At 32.3% G+C, this 19027-nt stretch overlaps 3 protein-coding genes and 1 long non-coding RNA gene across 5 annotated transcripts in view; 2 read left to right on the top strand and 2 right to left on the bottom strand.

The window, feature by feature from the left end:
* Positions 1–19027, top strand: part of LOC136990292 (uncharacterized) — a 232653-nt gene that overhangs the window by 62809 nt on the left and 150817 nt on the right. The gene's annotated exons all lie outside the window — the stretch shown is intronic.
* Positions 1–19027, bottom strand: part of LOC136990212 (PR domain zinc finger protein 5-like) — a 55201-nt gene that overhangs the window by 10856 nt on the left and 25318 nt on the right. The gene's annotated exons all lie outside the window — the stretch shown is intronic.
* Positions 1–19027, top strand: part of LOC136990230 (zinc finger protein 85-like) — a 65929-nt gene that overhangs the window by 32931 nt on the left and 13971 nt on the right. Inside the window, exon 1 of one of the 2 annotated variants that reach the window (XM_067288627.1) lies at positions 14752–14811. The exons of the other annotated variant lie outside the window; for it this stretch is intronic. The gene's annotated coding sequence lies outside the window, so the exon portion shown is untranslated. Of the gene's footprint in view, positions 1–14751; positions 14812–19027 lie in introns of those variants that run through there. 2 annotated transcript variants of the gene reach the window in all.
* Positions 5625–7947, bottom strand: LOC136990314 (putative nuclease HARBI1). The gene is made up of 6 exons (XM_067288709.1): positions 7521–7947; positions 7004–7197; positions 6787–6934; positions 6325–6472; positions 5743–6187; positions 5625–5668 (listed from the first exon to the last, which is right to left on the bottom strand). The coding sequence occupies exons 2-5, from the start codon at positions 7042–7044 to the stop codon at positions 5964–5966; spliced, it is 561 nt and encodes a 186-aa protein (XP_067144810.1). The 5' UTR covers positions 7045–7197; positions 7521–7947; the 3' UTR covers positions 5625–5668; positions 5743–5963.

Raw genomic sequence — 19027 nt, 5'->3', positions numbered from 1 at the left:
ACCTTTATCTTAATCCTTGTCCTGAGATATGAGCGAAGTTGAAACCGAAGTTTTCAATGGCGTTTGGAAAGTCAGTAGAATCATGTTCAACATTCCAAACGCCATTGTCAAACTTCTAAGCTTACAGGACAGCGGCACTGAACGTCCGACGTACTGTACAAGTTTTCGTGTTGAAAACTTCGACCTCAACCTCGCTATTAAGCAAAATAGACGTCAACGCAAACACATATAAAGTATATACAGGGTAATCGGAAAATGTCTGGCCAAAATTTAAAGGGGATTATAGGGGATGAATATAAAAGGATTCGCAATACAATGCTTGTCCGAAAATGTTGCGTGAAGGCGGTAGGTAGAGGGTGCTGTGTAGGGCAGTCGAAACAAAATGTCAATGCGGGAAGCTATCATTCCCTGCTGTGATTTCAAACAACGTGCAGCGCTTCACAAATGCTGAACTAGCAGATATCCATCTGACGTATGGAGCTGCGAATGAAAATGGGAGAGCTGCGCAAAGATTGTACAGTGATTTAATAAAGGGCTTGTTACATTTGTGTCTCCTTCCTTTTACCTTTCCACTTTCTTTATTCTCCAGGACTTTTACGTAGAGTTTCCGGACAAGCATTGCACTGCGAATGCTTTTATATTCGTCCCCTCTAACCCCCGTTGAATTTTGGCCAGACATTTTCCGATCACCCTGTATACACACAAAACCAGTTTGATCTTTTTTACTCTTCTGGGTTTAAGAAGTCTCAACACGTGGAGATTTGCGGAAAAGTCGGAGTGTCAAATCTGACAGGATATCATTACCTGTTATCAAGATATAACAACCAAGAAAGTAAAACTTACAATTGTGCAAATTGTGACTTCATACAATAGGAACAGGTAATTGCCAGTCAGCTGTAACGTATACACAACAATATAAAAAAATTTAAACACAGTGGGACCACAAAATTCCGTCAGTAAAAAACGGTTATCCTTTTTAAAACGCACACCGTGGCCAAAACGTCAAATTTTATTGTAAAAAGCAGAAAGGACTTTTACTTGAAATCGAAAATAACGTAGCTCAGTTTAAAGTTCAAAAGCCTTTATTTATACAAATATACTGTTTAAAAAAATTATTTTTCTATTTCCTGCTTTATTTTTTAGCATTTCAGTTGTTTTTCTCGTCGTTAAAGCAACACTGCGATCTTACAACAAAGTATTTTTCACTCACCTCTAAAGGTTCCGATTTAATTGTTTTATAACACTTCACATCCGTATTAAATTCTTTCTTGAAATTTTTAAAATCAACTTCAAAGTTTTCTTCGTTTCGTTCAATTGTAAAGTTCGAATATTTCGTTTCTAACTCTTGTTTTATCTTCATTTTCTCCATTTACGATATTCTCGTATGTCAGCAACCTGTATTCAAATTAAAAAATTAATTAATTAATTAATGTTCATTAGAAATTTAGAACAAGCAATAAAGAAAGACGAATAAACTCATTACTATTGTTCTTGTTGTAGCAGTAAACAAGGGGTGCACTTTCAGGGTTGATGGAAGAAACTAGATATGTGACACTGTCTAGCACACGTAACATGCAGCTATAAAATCAAGTGTTATATGGTTAATAGTATTGTTTTTAGAACGCATTTATTAATGTTTATAGTAAGAAATTAAAAATGAATTATGTCTTTTTAATCTCATCCTTAAAATCTAAAAATTTTCTAGTTTATATTATACTAGGAGATAGGCCCGGCGTTGCTCGGGCAAAAGTAACGATAGCGAAGATTAAGATTATTACGTTATAGTCAACCTTACCCGTTTTCACAGAATGCAAGAATTGGGTCCTCCTGTTTTCAGACTAATTAGAAATTTTTAGATGAGTCTAAAAATATGTTCGATTTTCCGCAAAAACGAAAAAAACTGCATCTGCGTCTTGCACGTCGCTTTCTCTTAACACTTCCATTGTTGATGGAAGTGTTAAGCCTTAATCCTGTCGCTCTCCCCCGTGGGGAGGAATTTCGAAAAATCCCTTCTTAGTGTGCGTTCTCGTGACGTACCCTAACTGTGCACGAAATTTGAACTTTCAACTCCTGATCGTTTGGGCTCTTCGCTGATTATTATTATTATTAACTCGTCTCGATTATATATATATAGACTAGGTATAGAGGCGGATCTAAATTTTTCGGGGCCCAGAACTTGAGTTTTATTAGTCCCTATTAGGGTTTCTCAAACGAGATCCCGGTTGTTTTTTTTAACTGGGAAATATCCCAAAAAATTTTTCTTATCCCGGGAAATTCCGCAAATTTCTCAAAAATTCACTTTTTTCTTATTTTGTGTTAAAGTTCAGGAAGTTTTGCAAATAGAAAGTATAAACGGTCAGAATACATTTGTATTTATTAATTTTAAACTTACTTATTAGTTTTTTAAATTTTTGCTGGTTATGGCATGTCACAAATGGTCAATAATCAATGCGTAGCTTATTTGTGGCAGGATTCCGAAAATTCTTTACTTGTCGGAACCTGTAATATCTGGAATAATTGTGATTATGCTGTTTTAGTTTTTAATCATGCCCAGTAGCTTCAATAACTACGTAACGCCAGGTTGGGCAAATTGGGCAAGGATACAAACGAGTACGAAGTCTGCAAGTATGAAGTTTTTCTTCATAAACCTAATTATTAAAGACAAACGAACTGTTGAATTATCGGGCTACAAGCTTAATACCGCTATTAAAGCAGCCAAGTTAGACAAATCAAGAATACTAGAGAGCAAAAGAAGTACTACAATCTCGAAAACGAACTAGAAATCTTTCAGGATACAGGAGAAAAACACATAACATCTGTGTTCTCTTAAATGCATTAAACACGATTCACATCAATTGAATCGGAAAAAGCATTCTCGGTAGCAAGACTTTTCATTACTAAAATAAAAATTAAATTGAGTAATCGGAGTATTGATTATCTTTGCTTTTTAAAATCTTATAAAAATTTACAATAATATTTTATATTATGTTTTATTTAAAAAACGAAAATTACCTTCTAAGTTAGAAGTTTGATCTAAATTCATTTTTTCTTTACATTTTCAATTCAATTCAAAGTCACATTTTTTAATTGTTGTATGCAGTTTCCAGGAAAGTTTAATAAATTTTTTCTATTGGTGAACATTTCTACGTAATTGAAAGATAATTTTTAATGTATATCTTACACAGCGTTATTAATATGATTTTGGAGGTTGCAAACGTATTAAATTACTTTAAAAAATAAAAAATAATTATAACATTTGATTTCAAGATATTTTGTATATCTTAAAAATAATTAATTCTATCCCGCGAAACAGTTCATTTTTATCCCGGATACCAGGGACAAGCAAAAGACAGGGAAACGAGAAACCCTAGTCCCTATATAGATTTGCCTTATGTGAGAAAGACTTCGAAATATTGTTAGGAGTAACTTTTTTATGAAATTCACACTTCGTGTCCTTGCCGTACATTGTTCTCCAAATGTGGAAGTCATTATACGCAATGTTCCTTCACACCCGTTTTAAAAGAGTTAAGAAAAAGATCGTCAATGACCTTAATGTTTGCCTATGGCCACCGTCGAATACTTTGCCTCCAGTGTCCCTTGTCGCCCACTTGTTTTTTTCGCCCCCTAGATTTACTAGCCACCAACAGAGGACGTTGCGCCCCTTTTAGGTACCGCTGCGCTACACAGCACAACTTCCGACAAATGTCGGGAAAGTAGAAATCTTGTTTCAACAGTTCAAATTAGAGTTCTGCGCTTAAAAATGACGTTATCCTCACACAGAACAGTTCCCTGGGCCCTTAGTCTCGAGTTTTTCGTGTTGTACTCAAATTGACGTCATTCAACTCACTCGTGTTACTATGACTCACATAATCGGTAGTCTCGAGTTAGACCAGTCGAGCGAACTCGAAAAGCGAGAGGAAATGCGTCATACTCACTTGGTTACGTATGTCGTTAAGCGTGATGGGATTATTTACAATGCATCTGGGTTTGATACTATAATGATTCGACCAATCAATTTAACTGTAGCAAGTTGTAAACAAATTCACGTGAATAAGTTTGCACGTGTTGCGGTTACTTTTGTTATAAAGCCACAAAGAAAATGGAGAGCTCCTATGCTTTATTTAAAAAAATCAGTGACGAACAGAAAGAGATATTAGTCACATACATTGAAAACAACAGGAAAATGAACTCTGGAAAATTTGACAATGAGTTTACTAGAAAAAAAACAGATATGTGGAAAGAATTAGTTGAAAAATTAAATGCGTGCTTTGGAGCAAAAAAATCCGTTGTGGAATGGAAAAAAGTAAGTATTTTAATTTAATCCTTTCTTCAGTTTTCTTCCTTGATCTGTTTCTTAAATTGTTCAACGAACTTAACACTTCTGATTAATAATCTTACTATAGTGTCTATGCTCTTAATAATTTATACATATAATTTACTACCATTTTAATTCATTCTCTTTTTCTATGAATTATACTTCTTTTTATTTTTGGAAAAATTTGCTGTATAATTTTATCAAATAAAACTTTTTTATTAGTGCTGGCTTGACATGAAGACAAATGCCAAAGAGAAGGCATCAAGAATAAAAAACAGCAGAGAAAAGACTGGGGGTGGTAGAGAATTGCATGAAAAATTATCTTCTTTACAAGAAAGAATTATTTCTATAATGGGAGATACAGTGGTTTTGGGCCAGCAAAACTCTGTGGAATCTGAAGTTGAAGAATTTTCAACCTTATTGCAGACTCAGGTGAATAATAATCTTTAAATTTAAAATGTTATACTTTATCATTTTTCTGTATATAATGGACAGTATTAATAATAAGTTTTGAAATTTCTATCAGTACTACTATCATCTCTTTTTATGTTTTAAAAATGTAATTTATTATAATAATAAGAATCTACAGCACTGCCAGAAACTGAAAATATCACTGTGACAGGAATAAATTCTATTTCTGATTCTGAAAAGGGTTAGTATGCATCAAAATAAATAATCTCATATACAAAATAGTTATAACACAAAAATTTGTAATGGTTTTCAAATGTTTTCAATTTATCTAACAGATTGTGAATATACAGATATATCAAAAGGAGTGAATCAGTGTAAGTAAATTTTTCAAATTACTTCATTAAAGCACCTGTAGCATTAATTACAAGAACTGAATTTATAGAATCTGTTATAAATGAACTGCATAGTATTAAGTCATATTAATTTAATATACAAAGTTAGAAGATTTAGTGAAAAAAAATTAATTTTATAGTAATTTTATATCTATAGTAAGTTTTTCATGTGAATTTATGTTTTATAGTAAAAGGAAGAAAAAGAAAACATATTTCTGCTGAACAAGAATTAACTGAAGCAAAGAAAAGAACAGATTAATTTAATTTTTCCTGTTCTAGATGAATAAATGAAAGAAACAAGAACTGGAGTTGAGGGAGAAAGAACTTTCCATATCTCAAGAAAACAGAGACTCACTTAAAAAAATTGCAACAGTATTAACTACTATTGCTGATATATTATCCCAAAATAATGTATAATATTTGAGAAAATATATTATTTTTATGTACCGTATATGTTTAGAATAATAATTGATTTATTTTCAAATTAAATTTGTTTTTCAAATACTGATTTTTCTGTTCTTTATATCTGAATATTCTTGAAAAAGGCAGGCTGTTGACAGACATATATATATATATATATACACACACACACACACAATTTATTAGTATATACAATATACAAACGATTTTTTAATGATATATATATATATATAGATATATATATATATATATATCATTAAAATTATTTTTATGAAAAACACAAGCTTATTAGTTGTTGTTGAATCCTTCTAGTTTCATTAAGAAGTATATCATTTGATGTATTTTCAAACTCTGTTGATGGTATGATCTGCTGTAACTGGTCTTCTGGTTGCAATACATCATCATCCTCCAGAGCAATATTATTTTTAATGCAAATGTTGTGAAGCACAATCATTTGATGCTGTCTCTGGATGATAGTGTAAGACCCTATGTTTCAACAAACATCTCCATCTATTTTTCAAGAGTCCATTACATTGTTCTATTATACTTCGAGCTGCAGTGAGACAATTATTATATTTTACTTCAGCTCGAGTATCGGTTGTACGAAGTGTAGTCAACAACCACGGCTCCAAAGGGTATCCACTGTCACCTAGAAAATACAATACATAATTTGATAAGCTAATTATGATTTGTAAATACTGCCTATAAACTATTTATAAAGTATCTGGAAATTTAAACAGAGACTTACTGTTAACAACTATAATAATATATTTAATTTATCATTACCTAAAAGCCAAGTATGCGCATTTCTGTTGTAGTTATGCCATCTCTGAAAGGCTTTTCTAACATTAGAATTTTTCCATATAAATGCATCATGGACACTACCAGAAAAACGAGCATTTACATTCATTATGTACATGTTTGCATCACATATCTGAAAAAAAGTGTATTGAATGAAATTATGTATTAATTCTATATAAATGTTGTTAGTGTATCATAAAATTAAATGCATACCAATATTGGATCCACAAATGCAATAAGAAATCAACCAACATTTTCTTGTAAGATGATATTTTGTGATATTCTGAATCAAAATAAAAAATGTTGGTTGATTCCTTATTGCATATGCTCATATCATAATTCATTTTCAGCAATGAATTATTAATTCAATATAAAAATACAATAAATATCAAAAGTAACTTTTTAATTGCTAGATATATTTTGATAGATAAGTAATGCAATATTTACCAATTGAACATTAAGAGAGTGATATCCTTTTCTATTAACATATATATGTTCTGGATAATTGATATCCTCTACAGGTGGTGATACGATTGCTACATGACAACAATCAATTGCCCCTATTACACCAGGGAAAGAGTATTTTTCATAAAATCTAAAATGAAGAATGTACAATTTATTATTATTATTATTAAGAATGCCACAATATTGTTAATTCACTTACTGCTGTTTCAATTGTGCATGATCTTGTATATTGAATGGCATTATAACCCAATCCTTTAATAAATTATCTTTTATAGCTACTGAAACACTTCTAATAGCTCGACTTACTGACTTCTGGCTAATACGTAAAGTAAAATCTTGGCCTATTCCTAACTGGTAGGAACCACAGGCAAAAAATCTTACAGCTGCCAAAACCTAATGAACAGTAATAAAATACATGATAAATAAAACAGAATCAAACTTACTTATAAATGCTAGCAATAATTCATTCAAAATGAAAAATACTACTACACAATACTCAATATAAATTTAAAGATTACATTAAGATTTTAATTCTAAAAGATTTAATTCTCTTACTAAAATTAACAATGTTTACAATTTATAGTGACACACAATGTATGCAATTATTACTAGAGGAAGATATTTTAAATATGTATATTGTAATATCATTTAAACTTAATAATTGATTATTTAGCACATTCATATATCTGTATTGTATTATAATAATTTAAACTTACTCTAGTTTGAACACTTAATGCCGATCTTCTAGTCTGTTCTTTCAGTGTCGGTCGAAGTGTAAATTTGATGCCACATCCTTGGAAAGCCTAAATAATCTTCTAAAATGTTCTTCATGAAGATCAAAGGCATCTACTCGTGGTCGAAAAATTCGTTGCCTTTTCAAACAACGTCTTTCGGCTCTTTCTAACTCTGCGATAGCGTTAAGAATTGCGTATCTGTCAGCCATTTTCACTTTCGTGTAGCGAACTCACATGCGCGACTCAACGTGAGTAGCAACTCACATGGTGAGTTTAACACCCTCAACACGTTGGGAGTTGTAACACGAAAAACTCGAGACTAAGGGCCCAGAGCAGTCTGTCATAGTGTGAATAGATCTTACTCATTCAAAAATTCTATTAAATTTTTTGTAGATATTAATTGATATTGATTGACGACACTCTAACGAGAAGAGGTACGCCTTTCCTATTATACGGATTTTATTTATTTATTTAAACTCCAACTCGATTGTGTTAAAGCCTTTCATTGAAAACAGATTGTTGACATATGAGAATATTACATAATTAGACATAAATTAAGAAAATGAAGATAAAAGTAGAGAGAGAGGAAATGAATATTCAGAATTTTCATTTAACCGAGGTGGTGAGAAGTTTGAACTTTTAAAGAATTGCAAGAAAGAATTAAATACGTTAACAAAAAGTTCTGTAGAAGAATTATATCTGAACCTTCAGACCATAAACATACACAGGTGAGTGAAATGTACAGTACTTTCGTATAAGACTCTACAGTTTCTTTAAAAGCGTCATTTGCAAACTTTCTATGTTTACATTACTGCTTCCAAAATTTTAAAATGAACTTTGTCTATTTAAATGCATGACTGAGGGGGAAAATGTTACGATTTTGACGAAAGAAAAGTCAGCCGAACCCGAAAGGATCTATATATAAAATCTGTCAAACAGATCAGTTAGTGAGAGAGTTGGCTCCATTATCTTTTATTATGTCATTAGATTTGGATTTATTTTATTTTCTTTACTACTTATTAATTATCATTCGTAGCAGTTACCTGACTTCACTTCTGATGTTAACGGAGCTGAAATTTTCAAATTTCAGACCTGTAAACTGCTGTTATAAACCGTGTGTTCGTGTCCTTCCTTAATCTCAGAACAGAGCTATGTAGGTGAAAATCGAAAACTTATTTACCGGAGGAACGATTAACCGTAGTCACCTAATTTTTTAAATTAAAATATAATTAAAAATTGCAGCCAATATAAACGATTTTTAAACCTGGATTGCTATGAATAATTATAAATAATACAATTGAGTTGATTACCCTAATGGAATACTTTAAAAAAAAGAGGTCATATTTGAATCAGACATTTTTCTTCGGGAACTGTGGAGAGGAGAGGTCTTCGTTTTTAATGGACGTCCATTTATTTAATTAAATTTTTTACAATTTATACATTATATTATGTTTATTTCAAAATTTTTCGTATGTTTTGTTTCTACGTAATGTATTTATTATTCGGAAAATGATAAAGGTTTAATAGGGAGAGATTTATTGGATGTCCAAACAACAAGGAAAATTACGGAAACTTGGACATGCTGAGACTATGGGGAAGAGAAAGAATAAAAATTTCAATAAAAATGCGGACGTAATTTATGAATTACGTTTCCCCCATTTATTATAAGCCAGAGTTGAACTTATTTTAATTACAAGTAACAGAAAAATACAATTAAATAGTTAATAAGGACGAGTCGAAATGGATATTTTGAGTTTTATATCATACGAATGGAATAGGAGTATAATTTACAAAGAATTTATTCAAATTTTTGGTTTATTGGAAGCTGTTGAGTGAAGAAATGTGATTTTAACACAGAAAGAATTCAATATTTTATAACTAGAGAAAGTTAGATGATGTATTCTTATAACAACTTATAAACTATCATTTTTATGAAGTAAAAAATCTGACTTGTGTGACAATGTGACGATTTTTCTATGGTTCAGATAAATACTTATATAAGTTCAGTTTCAGTAAATAATAGAAACGATTGTAATATTTGGAGTAATTCTGGTTTTAATAGTAAAATAAGTAAGAGGCTTCATACTTTTAATACTATAGAAACATGTTTGTAGTGATTAGAAGAATAGTTAAAGCATAAATATAGATATAACAGCAATGAAAACAGGAAGATTACGAAAGCGATCTTCCTGTTTTGATTGTTGTTATGAAAAATATAAGACGACAAATCGGTGTTTTCGATGTAATAAATACATTTTTGGTGAGCATTCACATACTCCACATTGTCATGTATAGAAAGTTTAGAAAGTACAATAGAATTAGAAAGTTAACACTATATATAGGTATTCATTTTTTATATTACCTATTTTTCTATATTTCTTTTATTTTCTGTGTGTAAGTATAAGGGGTTGCTTTCACGGATTTAGCATATAGGATCTTTTGGACCTTTTACACACACAATGTTGTAATTCTTGCAATAGAAGATGTACATAAAGTTTTAGCATTGTATAATGTAGTATGTATAAACGAATAATATATAATATAATGTTTTTGTATTACCAATTTATGCTGTTTATCTTAATTATTATTTATATAAATCTTGCATTAAGAGTAGAAGAGATATATAACATTTTATTATTGTATAAACATATTTTTTCATATTACATTTTTGTTGCGTTTATTTTTTTATTTTTTAAATAATACATATTATATTTATATAGATTTATTAATCGTAATAAACAAACATGTCTAAAATTACATTAAAATAATACTCTCTATTAACGTCTGAAATAAAGAAATAAATGAATCGAGTCCCGCCACGCGACGGTACCCGCAATCGAACTGAGTTCGATCGGTTTACATAGCGTTACACAGAAAATGGTGTTTTAGACCCTCGGAGAAAAAAAATCGGCGAAAAAAAAAATGTTTTTTTGGACTTTCGGATGTATTTTCAGTCCCCAAATTTTTTGAAAAATTTTTTCCCGCGCGAAAAAATTTTATTGCGATTTTAATTAACCCTTAATGATGGGCAATTAACGCTTAATTGTTTTTTTATGGGATTTTTTTATAGAACTTTATTTATCCTTCTAAACTTCTAGCGCACCGATTTTACTTCGGTAAAGTTATTTAAAGCTATTTTCTGATGTAAAAAACAACATCCGATAGTTTTTTAATTTTTTTAATTAATAGATTTTTTTATAATTACGTTTAATTAAGTCGGGGGGGTCGGAAATTTCAATTAAAATCGTAATTTAAAAAAAAAGTTTTGAAATATCCCGCCATCTAGTATTCACCCTACTTTTTACCCTTCTCCTCCCGAGAGTTTCATGAGAATGTCCCGCGAAACACGACACCAGCTGTTCTCAAGGTCATCCAGCTGTGTAAACAATGACTCATCAGTGTCAAGTTTCGCGCTAAGGCGAGAAAAAGGAAATTGTACTTTGAAGTGTTTTCTTCAAAATTAACACATTTCTTTCGTTTTTTTTTCGTTTTTAATATTTTTAATGTAATTAAACATAATTAATTCAAAAAATTTAAAAAAAAAGCGCAGCGGAAGGGGTTAATCGATTCGGAGCGCATCGCGTTGCCTCAATTTAAATCTTATATATAAAATTCTCGTGTCACAATGTTAGTTACCGTACTCCTCCGAAACGGCTTTACCGATTCTTACCAAATTTTATATGCATATTCAGTAGGTCTGAGAATCGGCTACTATCTATTTTTCATACCCCTACACCATTTCCCCCCTTTCAAAAATATATTTATATATGGATTAAGGCTTTTATGTCCAACAGATGGCGCTAACTTCCGACGACCTAAGTTTGCTTTTCTGTCAGGCATTATGCTTTTCTGTGAGAATGGATGAAGCAGATCATTTTTCTATCTATCTATATAAATATAATATAACGTTCGTTTGTTCCTACCGATTCCTTTGAAATTTTGACACAACGTTGCATTCGAATACGCACGTGTTTTTATATAATATACGTGTCGAAATTCCCCCCAGTGGGGGGAGATGGACGAGATTAAGGCTTACTGTGAAGAACTCGGCTTTTATTATACTATTTTACATGCGGTTTTTTGCGTTTTTAATTGCGTTTTAATAGGTTACGTCAACAGAATATACACTAAAAAGGGATTTTTCGATATTCCCCAGCGGGAAAAGTGACGGGATTAAGGCTTACTGTGAAGAACTCGGCTTTTATTATAGTATTTTACATGCGGTTTTTTGCGTTTTTAATTGCGTTTTAATAGGTTACATCAACAGAATATACACTAAAAAGGGATTTTTCGATATTCCCCAGCGGGAAAAGTGACGGGATTAAGGCTTACTGTGAAGAACTCTGCTTTTATTATACTATTTTAGATGCGTTTTTGATTGCGTTTTAATAGGGTACGTCAAGAGAATGTACACTAAAAAGGGATTTTTTGAAATTCCCCCCACGGGGGAAGTGTTATACATTTATAATAGATACATTTTGAGCCACAGCAACGCGTGGCCGGGTCAGCTAGTAATTTATAAAAATTAAAATAATAAATATGTTTATAAAATAATTGACCGTATCTGTCAATTATTTCATAAACATAGCCTAAGCACCAATAAAATTAAAAACAAATCTTAGCGCGTATCTAGGACAATAAACTTCGACGGGAGCGAAGATGAAACATGACATCTTGTAATATATAGGCCTACTAATTACCTTCTAGTATTAAAAAATTATAATGGAATTTAAATATTTTGACTGAATGCGACTACAAACATATTGAAAAACTGGATTAAAGTATAAATATCCGTTTTTCGACGATAAATTTTAATTAATTAATATTTTAAATTGGTGCCGGATTGACCGCGGGTGTGCGATTTATAATTTATATTCGACGCGTGAAGAAGTGTTAACTCTTCTTCTAATCACTAGAAACGTATTTTTATAGTATTAAAAGTATGAAGCCTCTTTCCTATTTACTATTAAAACCAGAATTACTGCAAATATTACAACCGTTTGTGTTATTTCTTGACATTAAATTTTCATAAATATTTATCTGAAACAATAGAGAAATTGTTACATTGTCACACAAGTCAGATCTTACAGAAGAATAAATAGAAAAAATATTTAAACTGAAACATAAAATTCTGTTAAATCAATAAATTCCTTCAAAATAATATTTTATCTGCATTACTTTTAATTGTTTTATGATTAGAATTCGTTCAGTTAATGAAAATCTGTTGCATTTTAATACCAAATGAATACATTAAAATGATAGTTTATAGGTTATTATACCTCAGAATACATCATCTCACCCTCTCTAGTTATAAAATATTGAATTCTTTCTGTGTTAAAATCACATTTCTTCACTCAAAAGCTTCCAAAAAACCAAAAATTTGAATAAATTCTTTGTAAATTATACTCCCATTCCATTCATATGATATAAAACTCAAAATATCCCAATTCGACTCGTCCTCATTAACTATTTACCTGTAATTGTATTTTTCTGTTACTTGTAATTAAAATAAGTTCAGCTCTGGCTTACAATGAATTTAATATTTTGGGGCTGTCTATAAATTACGTCCTTATTTTTATTGAAATTTTTATTCTCCCTCCCCCATATTCTCAGTATGTCCAAGTTACCGTAATTTTCCTCGTTGTTTGAACATCCAATAAATCTCCTCCTATTAAACCTTTATCACTTTACGAATAATAAATACAATAAACTAAGTAGAAACAGAATATACAAGAAATTTTGAAATAAATATAATAAAATGCATAAACCGTGTAAAATTTAATTAAATAAATGGACGTCCACTACAGGTCAACGCTTCCCCTCCTCACAGTTTTAATAGGTAAAAAATGAATACGTTTATATAGTGTTAACTTTCTAATTCTATTGTACTTTCTAAATGTACTATACATGACTATGTGAAGCATGTGAATGCTCACCAAAAATGTATTTATTACATCGAAAACACCGATTTGTCGTCTTATATTTTTGATAACAGTAATCAAAACAGGAAGATCGCTTTCGTGATCTTTTTGTTTTCATTTGCTGTTATAAAAATGTCTGAAGTCAACACTTATCGTGGGATCTCCATAATTCAAATTTGCCATGTTTATTTGTCTGTTTCAACGATTCCATTAGGGTAATCAACTCAGTTGTATTATTTATAATTATTCATAGCAATTCAAGGTTAAAAATAGTTTATATTGGCTTCAATTTTTAATTTAAAAAATCACGTGACTACGGTTAATCGATCCTCCGGTAAATAAGTTTCCGATTTTTACCTACTTAACTCTTTTCTGAGATTAAGGAAAGACACGAACGAACACACGGTCTTTAACAGCAGTCTACAGGTTGGTTAATATCAGAAGTGAAGTCAGGTAAGTGCTGCGAATGATAATTAATAAGTAGTAAATAAAATAAAATAAATCTAAATCTAATCACATAACAAAAGATCCTGGAGCAAACTCTCTCATAAACGTCTGTTTGACAGATTTTATATATAAACATGATGGATCCTTTCGTGTTCGGCTGACTGTTCTTTCATCGAAATCATAACATTTTCCCTCGTAGTCATGAATTTAAGTAAACAAACTTTATTTTAAAATTTTGGAAGCAGTAATGTAAACGTAAAATGTTTGCAAATGACGCTTTTAAAGCAACACAAGAATAGTATACAAAAGTACATTTTACTCGCCTGAAAATTTTTATATTCTGATTTAATTCTTGTACAATAGTTTTTTTTTCTTTGTTTATCCGTGTGCAATTTTTTAAAACAACTTTAAACTTTTCATTACCGCCACTGAATGTGAATTCTGAATATTTCTTTCTGGCTCTACTCTTATCGTCATTTCCTCAGTTTAGAATATTTTCCTATGTCAACAATCTGTTTTCAATAGGTTTTAAAATAGTCCAGTATGAATTTATATTTGTCTGAACAGATAAATAAATAAATAAATAAAATGTATATAATAGGAAACACTTACCTGTTTTACTTGAATAGAGAGAGTATCATCAATCGATATCAATTAACAAAAATTTACTATAAATTCACTCGAATTTTACGGCGAGTAAGGCTTATTTCACACTGTAACCGACTCTCCGACCCGATTACAAATATTTAACTTTTACAAATCTGTCTACGTGGAACAACCTGTTTGTCTACCGACTATCCGCGATTGGCGCTGTTCGCCGTATCGGCATAATTTCGAGCAGTGTTCTAGACGCTCGTGGAATAGGACCAGTCGGTCATAGTATGAAAGAGCCCAAACAAAGACAGGTAAGTAAACTCAGTGTTTTTGTTCGCGTTGTAGCAGTAAAAGTGTGCACACTCAAAGTTAATAGAAGTACAGAGGTAGCACGTAACCAACTCATGTCATAGTTTGTAGCTACGAAACTCACGTGACGTACGATAATCAAATGTGTCTAGCTAGAACCGAGGCCAGCGTTATTCAACACGTGCTTGTAAGTGTTATCACGTCAAGTATTGGCATTTCCTGCCTTAGCCGATTATCAAAGCGTTACTCATCATTTAAGTTAAATCGAATTATTATATTTACAATAGAGACATACATGCTAGACATGTTCAAAACACATCGAATATACGATGGTAAACTCATTTAAAAAACGCGATAAACAAAAGAATGATAGGACTACTTACCGCCTCTGCACTACCATCGTTAAGCTTGTTTTCGTCCTAGAGCTGCACGTTGGCGGGCGGCCACGCACACAGCGTGTCACGTGACCTGGCTTCTACGTCAGTCGCTCACGTGACAACAGCTCTGACGCGTTTCCGGACTTTTTCTTGTTGCGGAAGAATTCGTTCTGTTTGCACTATACCTTGCAGGCGTCACGTGATAGAGCAAAGACACCAAACGGTGAGTACATTAATTAATAGCGGTCGCTGCTCTGGCCCGCTGCTTGTAGACATTTGCGAACGACGATGAGAAAAAAAGACACACGTAATATCGAGTATCGTGATGGCGGGATCTATAATTTTAAAATATGCGTTTTAGAGAGAAAATTTAAAAGATGGGTTCCAATAGCATTCAAAGTAGCTGCGAAAAAACTCGAGACGACACTTACATCACCGTGTGGGTATATATATTGACGTGCGTTTTCACAACTTGTAAATTGTCATTCATAAAACCACAAAAACGGAATTATCTGAGCCATGGAGCACGCCACGTTGAGTTGTACGTTAAACTATTATTACAAACACCCGTCGTTGCGTCCGACAGCGCGCTTCCCTTCCGACTGTACAAACCAGCTAACACGTGACTACTTCCTGGAGACAACCAGCTTTGCTTAGTTACGCTTCCGTAACACCGTAACTTTTTATAACAAAATTCACGATTTAAGATTGGACAACGACGATTTATTTTTCGAGGTTAACTTGTTAAAAACATATGTATTTTATATAACTAATCCTTTTAATTTTAAAATTAAAAGTTATATAACAATACTTTAAATAACGAGTAACCTAACATTTTTAGATACTTGGCTGGATTATTAATGCCTAAATGTAACGAAAATGTTTGCTTGGTAAACGATTTGTGCTTGATATCTAAAAAGGTTTAGTTATTATTTTTTTACAAACGTGATCTTAAAAACAAAACTTTAAAGTTGGAAATTTTTCCTACTACTTCGAGTCGAATAAAGTCGGTATGAAAGACTTCTGAACGCGTTAAGCGACAACTAATCCTAGAGAACAGTAAAATCTTATAATTTATTGTTGTTGTAGCACCCTTAAATCTTTTCTAGAAAATTATTCTTTTAAAAGAGATTATGTAAAAAAGGACGTGTGTATTTTTAATATTACTGTTAACGTTTAAACGTTTAAGAAAGGAATACAAACACAGCATTAAGAAACGCAAAACATTTATTATATTACATAATTCAGTAATATAAGGCTACCCTAAACAGTACTCTGAGAAGTTGAAATTACCCTAGAAAAGGGTAATTACCCTAGAAACGGTAGCACTGGTTACCAGTAAAGCCAGATGCACACATGCGGCGCGGCTGCACAAACACCCTATTTTCATTTCGGCACCTGCGTGCAGTATCCAATATGGCGAACGATACCGACACTGCCGTTATCCACGTGTTTCAAATTTTGTTTTGTACGACTCGCGTTATTTAACTAGAAGATTGTGGATGAGAGATATTTTCTTGGATCGGGAAAGAACTGGTGTGCAAACTATGCTCATCCTTCGATCAAGATCTGTCGATAAAGAATACTATTTCGACTAATATGCATTTGGGTTTTACTCTGAATTAAATTATACGTCATAATTTTGTAAAATTTGTGTTAAATTTATTATCTTTTCTTCATTCTAATTTCAGTCGTCTCACTTAACCAGGGCCGGATTTGAGGCGATTGGAGCGATTGGTGCCAATCGGGCCCCGCGCTTAAAGGGGCCCCGCATCACATCAAAATTTATATATTTAAAAATAGTACATGTTACAAAAATAAATATCTAGGTATATTATTATTAAAAATAAAACAACATATTTCAATATGTAAATTAGCTGTTAATTAATTTTGTTATTTAAAGTTTGAGGGGCCCCGCAAAATACATATTCAATCGGGCCTCGCACCTGTTGGATCCGGCGCTGCACTTAACCTTATCGTTCTTTCTGCCATTAAAACACCACGTGATATTATTTTCTCACGTGACTACCAGACAAACCGTTATTGGTTGTGCGGCGACCAGTAATTCATCAGAAATTCGACAGATGGCGCAACTCCTGTAGAGATGTTTCGCATAGCCTTGTACAGTACTGTACATGAGAACTCTATTATTCCCGTTGGATTCTGGGATACCAGTTTTTGTGGAATGATTGCAGCTAGAGCACGTGTAGCTGATTGTACCGTACCTTGTAGTGATTGTTCATGAATGAATATTGTTAGTGTTTAAAAAATAGTTCTGGACTTCGCGAGAATCTGTTTACCGCATCCCGAAAAACGCAAGTTTTAGTAATGATCGAAATGGATGGGTGATGGACTAGCCATTTTTTTTGATTCCACGTGTGGCCCTCCATTACCCTCAGCTGATAGAAACGCGTCATGGCTTTTCCATTTTATAATATTTAACCAGTCGTCTCCCAGATTTTCGAAAAGAAAGGAGAAAAAAGACAAGTTCTGAGGCTCGGATTTTTTGTAAAATAATTTAAAATTGCCATATTTCTCTTGAATTTTGCTCTATAGACGCGCTGTTTTTTCTTTTGTCTATAAACACTTCTGTCTCTCTGATTATCGTATTTGTTTTTATAATTGATGAGAAAAAATTTTTAAAAAGACAAAAAATTAGCGTATTTTCAATTAAAAAAATTAATTTAAAAAATTGTATTGTTTAACATACTGGTTACAAAGTAGAAGTGTTTCTGTGTCTAACAAAATAAACCGCGTCATTCTAGCTGCAGTAGAACCGGAGATGTTTAGGTTCAAAGTTGTGATTTGTCACATGGGAGTCTTAAATTACAGTGCTGTCACGGCGTCGGCTCCCTGGTGCGATAAGCGATACTTATTTTTTATTATTTTCAATAATTTAAGGTTTAATAAATGTTCGCAATATAATTTCTTGGATTGGCTTTTGTTTAGGTTGTTTGACTGTACACCGACAAAAGAGTTCATCTGTAATCAAAAATATTCTGGGAAACTGTACCTTCCTATAGTAAGTCAATGGGAGATATTCTTGTCGTTAATTGGCTTTAAATTTTTTTAATTGTTGTTCAAAAAAATAGCATATTTTTAGAATTTACAAATAGTTTAAATATCTTGTTTAAACGCCTTTTACTCTCTAATTGGTCGAGTTAGAGTGATTAATAGTTCTGTAAACAGTGGGGGCGGATTCAGCCGTATTATTATTACGTACAAAAAGTTTGACACGTGACGCGCGCGTCACGCGTCGCTTAGCGCCCACTACAATGACAAAATCGTCGCGTCGCTTAGCGCCCACTACAATGACAAAATCGTTCCTGTCTCAGCTAGTATCTTTGAATGACCATCTGAACGTGTGTTACAGTTATTTATAGCTCTGTAAACATGTGGGGAACGATTTAGCGGTAATAAATGTAATAAACGAACCGGAATTGCAGTTTAACGTTTTGATACGCGATGGGGGACCATAAAATCGGTAGCTAATTGAAATAAAGCAAAAAAAATCATTCAAAAAACATTACTTTATTGAGAATGCAACGAAAAAAACTTGAATAAATCGTTAAATATGTGGTATCCTACTGCACGGCTTTATGCAAAATAAATAAATTTTATGTCTAGGAGCTCGAGCTGTATGACGTCAACGGCGGTACGTCAGACACCTGGCTTCAGACTCAGGACAGAGTCGTCAACGGGTTGCCGACTCCAGGGTACTGTCCAGTGTGAGGGTGACTTCATTTTTTAAGCGCTGAACTCTTTCAATTAGAACTGTCGAAACAAGATTTCGGAAGTTGTCGGAAGTTGGACTGTTTAACGCAGCGATTGCCAAAGTTGG

The sequence above is a fragment of the Centruroides vittatus genome, unplaced genomic scaffold, assembly GCF_030686945.1.
Source record: "Centruroides vittatus isolate TY-2023 unplaced genomic scaffold, ASM3068694v2 contig_1311, whole genome shotgun sequence".
Lineage (NCBI taxonomy): Eukaryota > Metazoa > Arthropoda > Arachnida > Scorpiones > Buthidae > Centruroides > Centruroides vittatus.
Note: the sequence above shows the minus strand (reverse complement) of the source record. Positions and strands in the feature narration are given on the sequence as shown.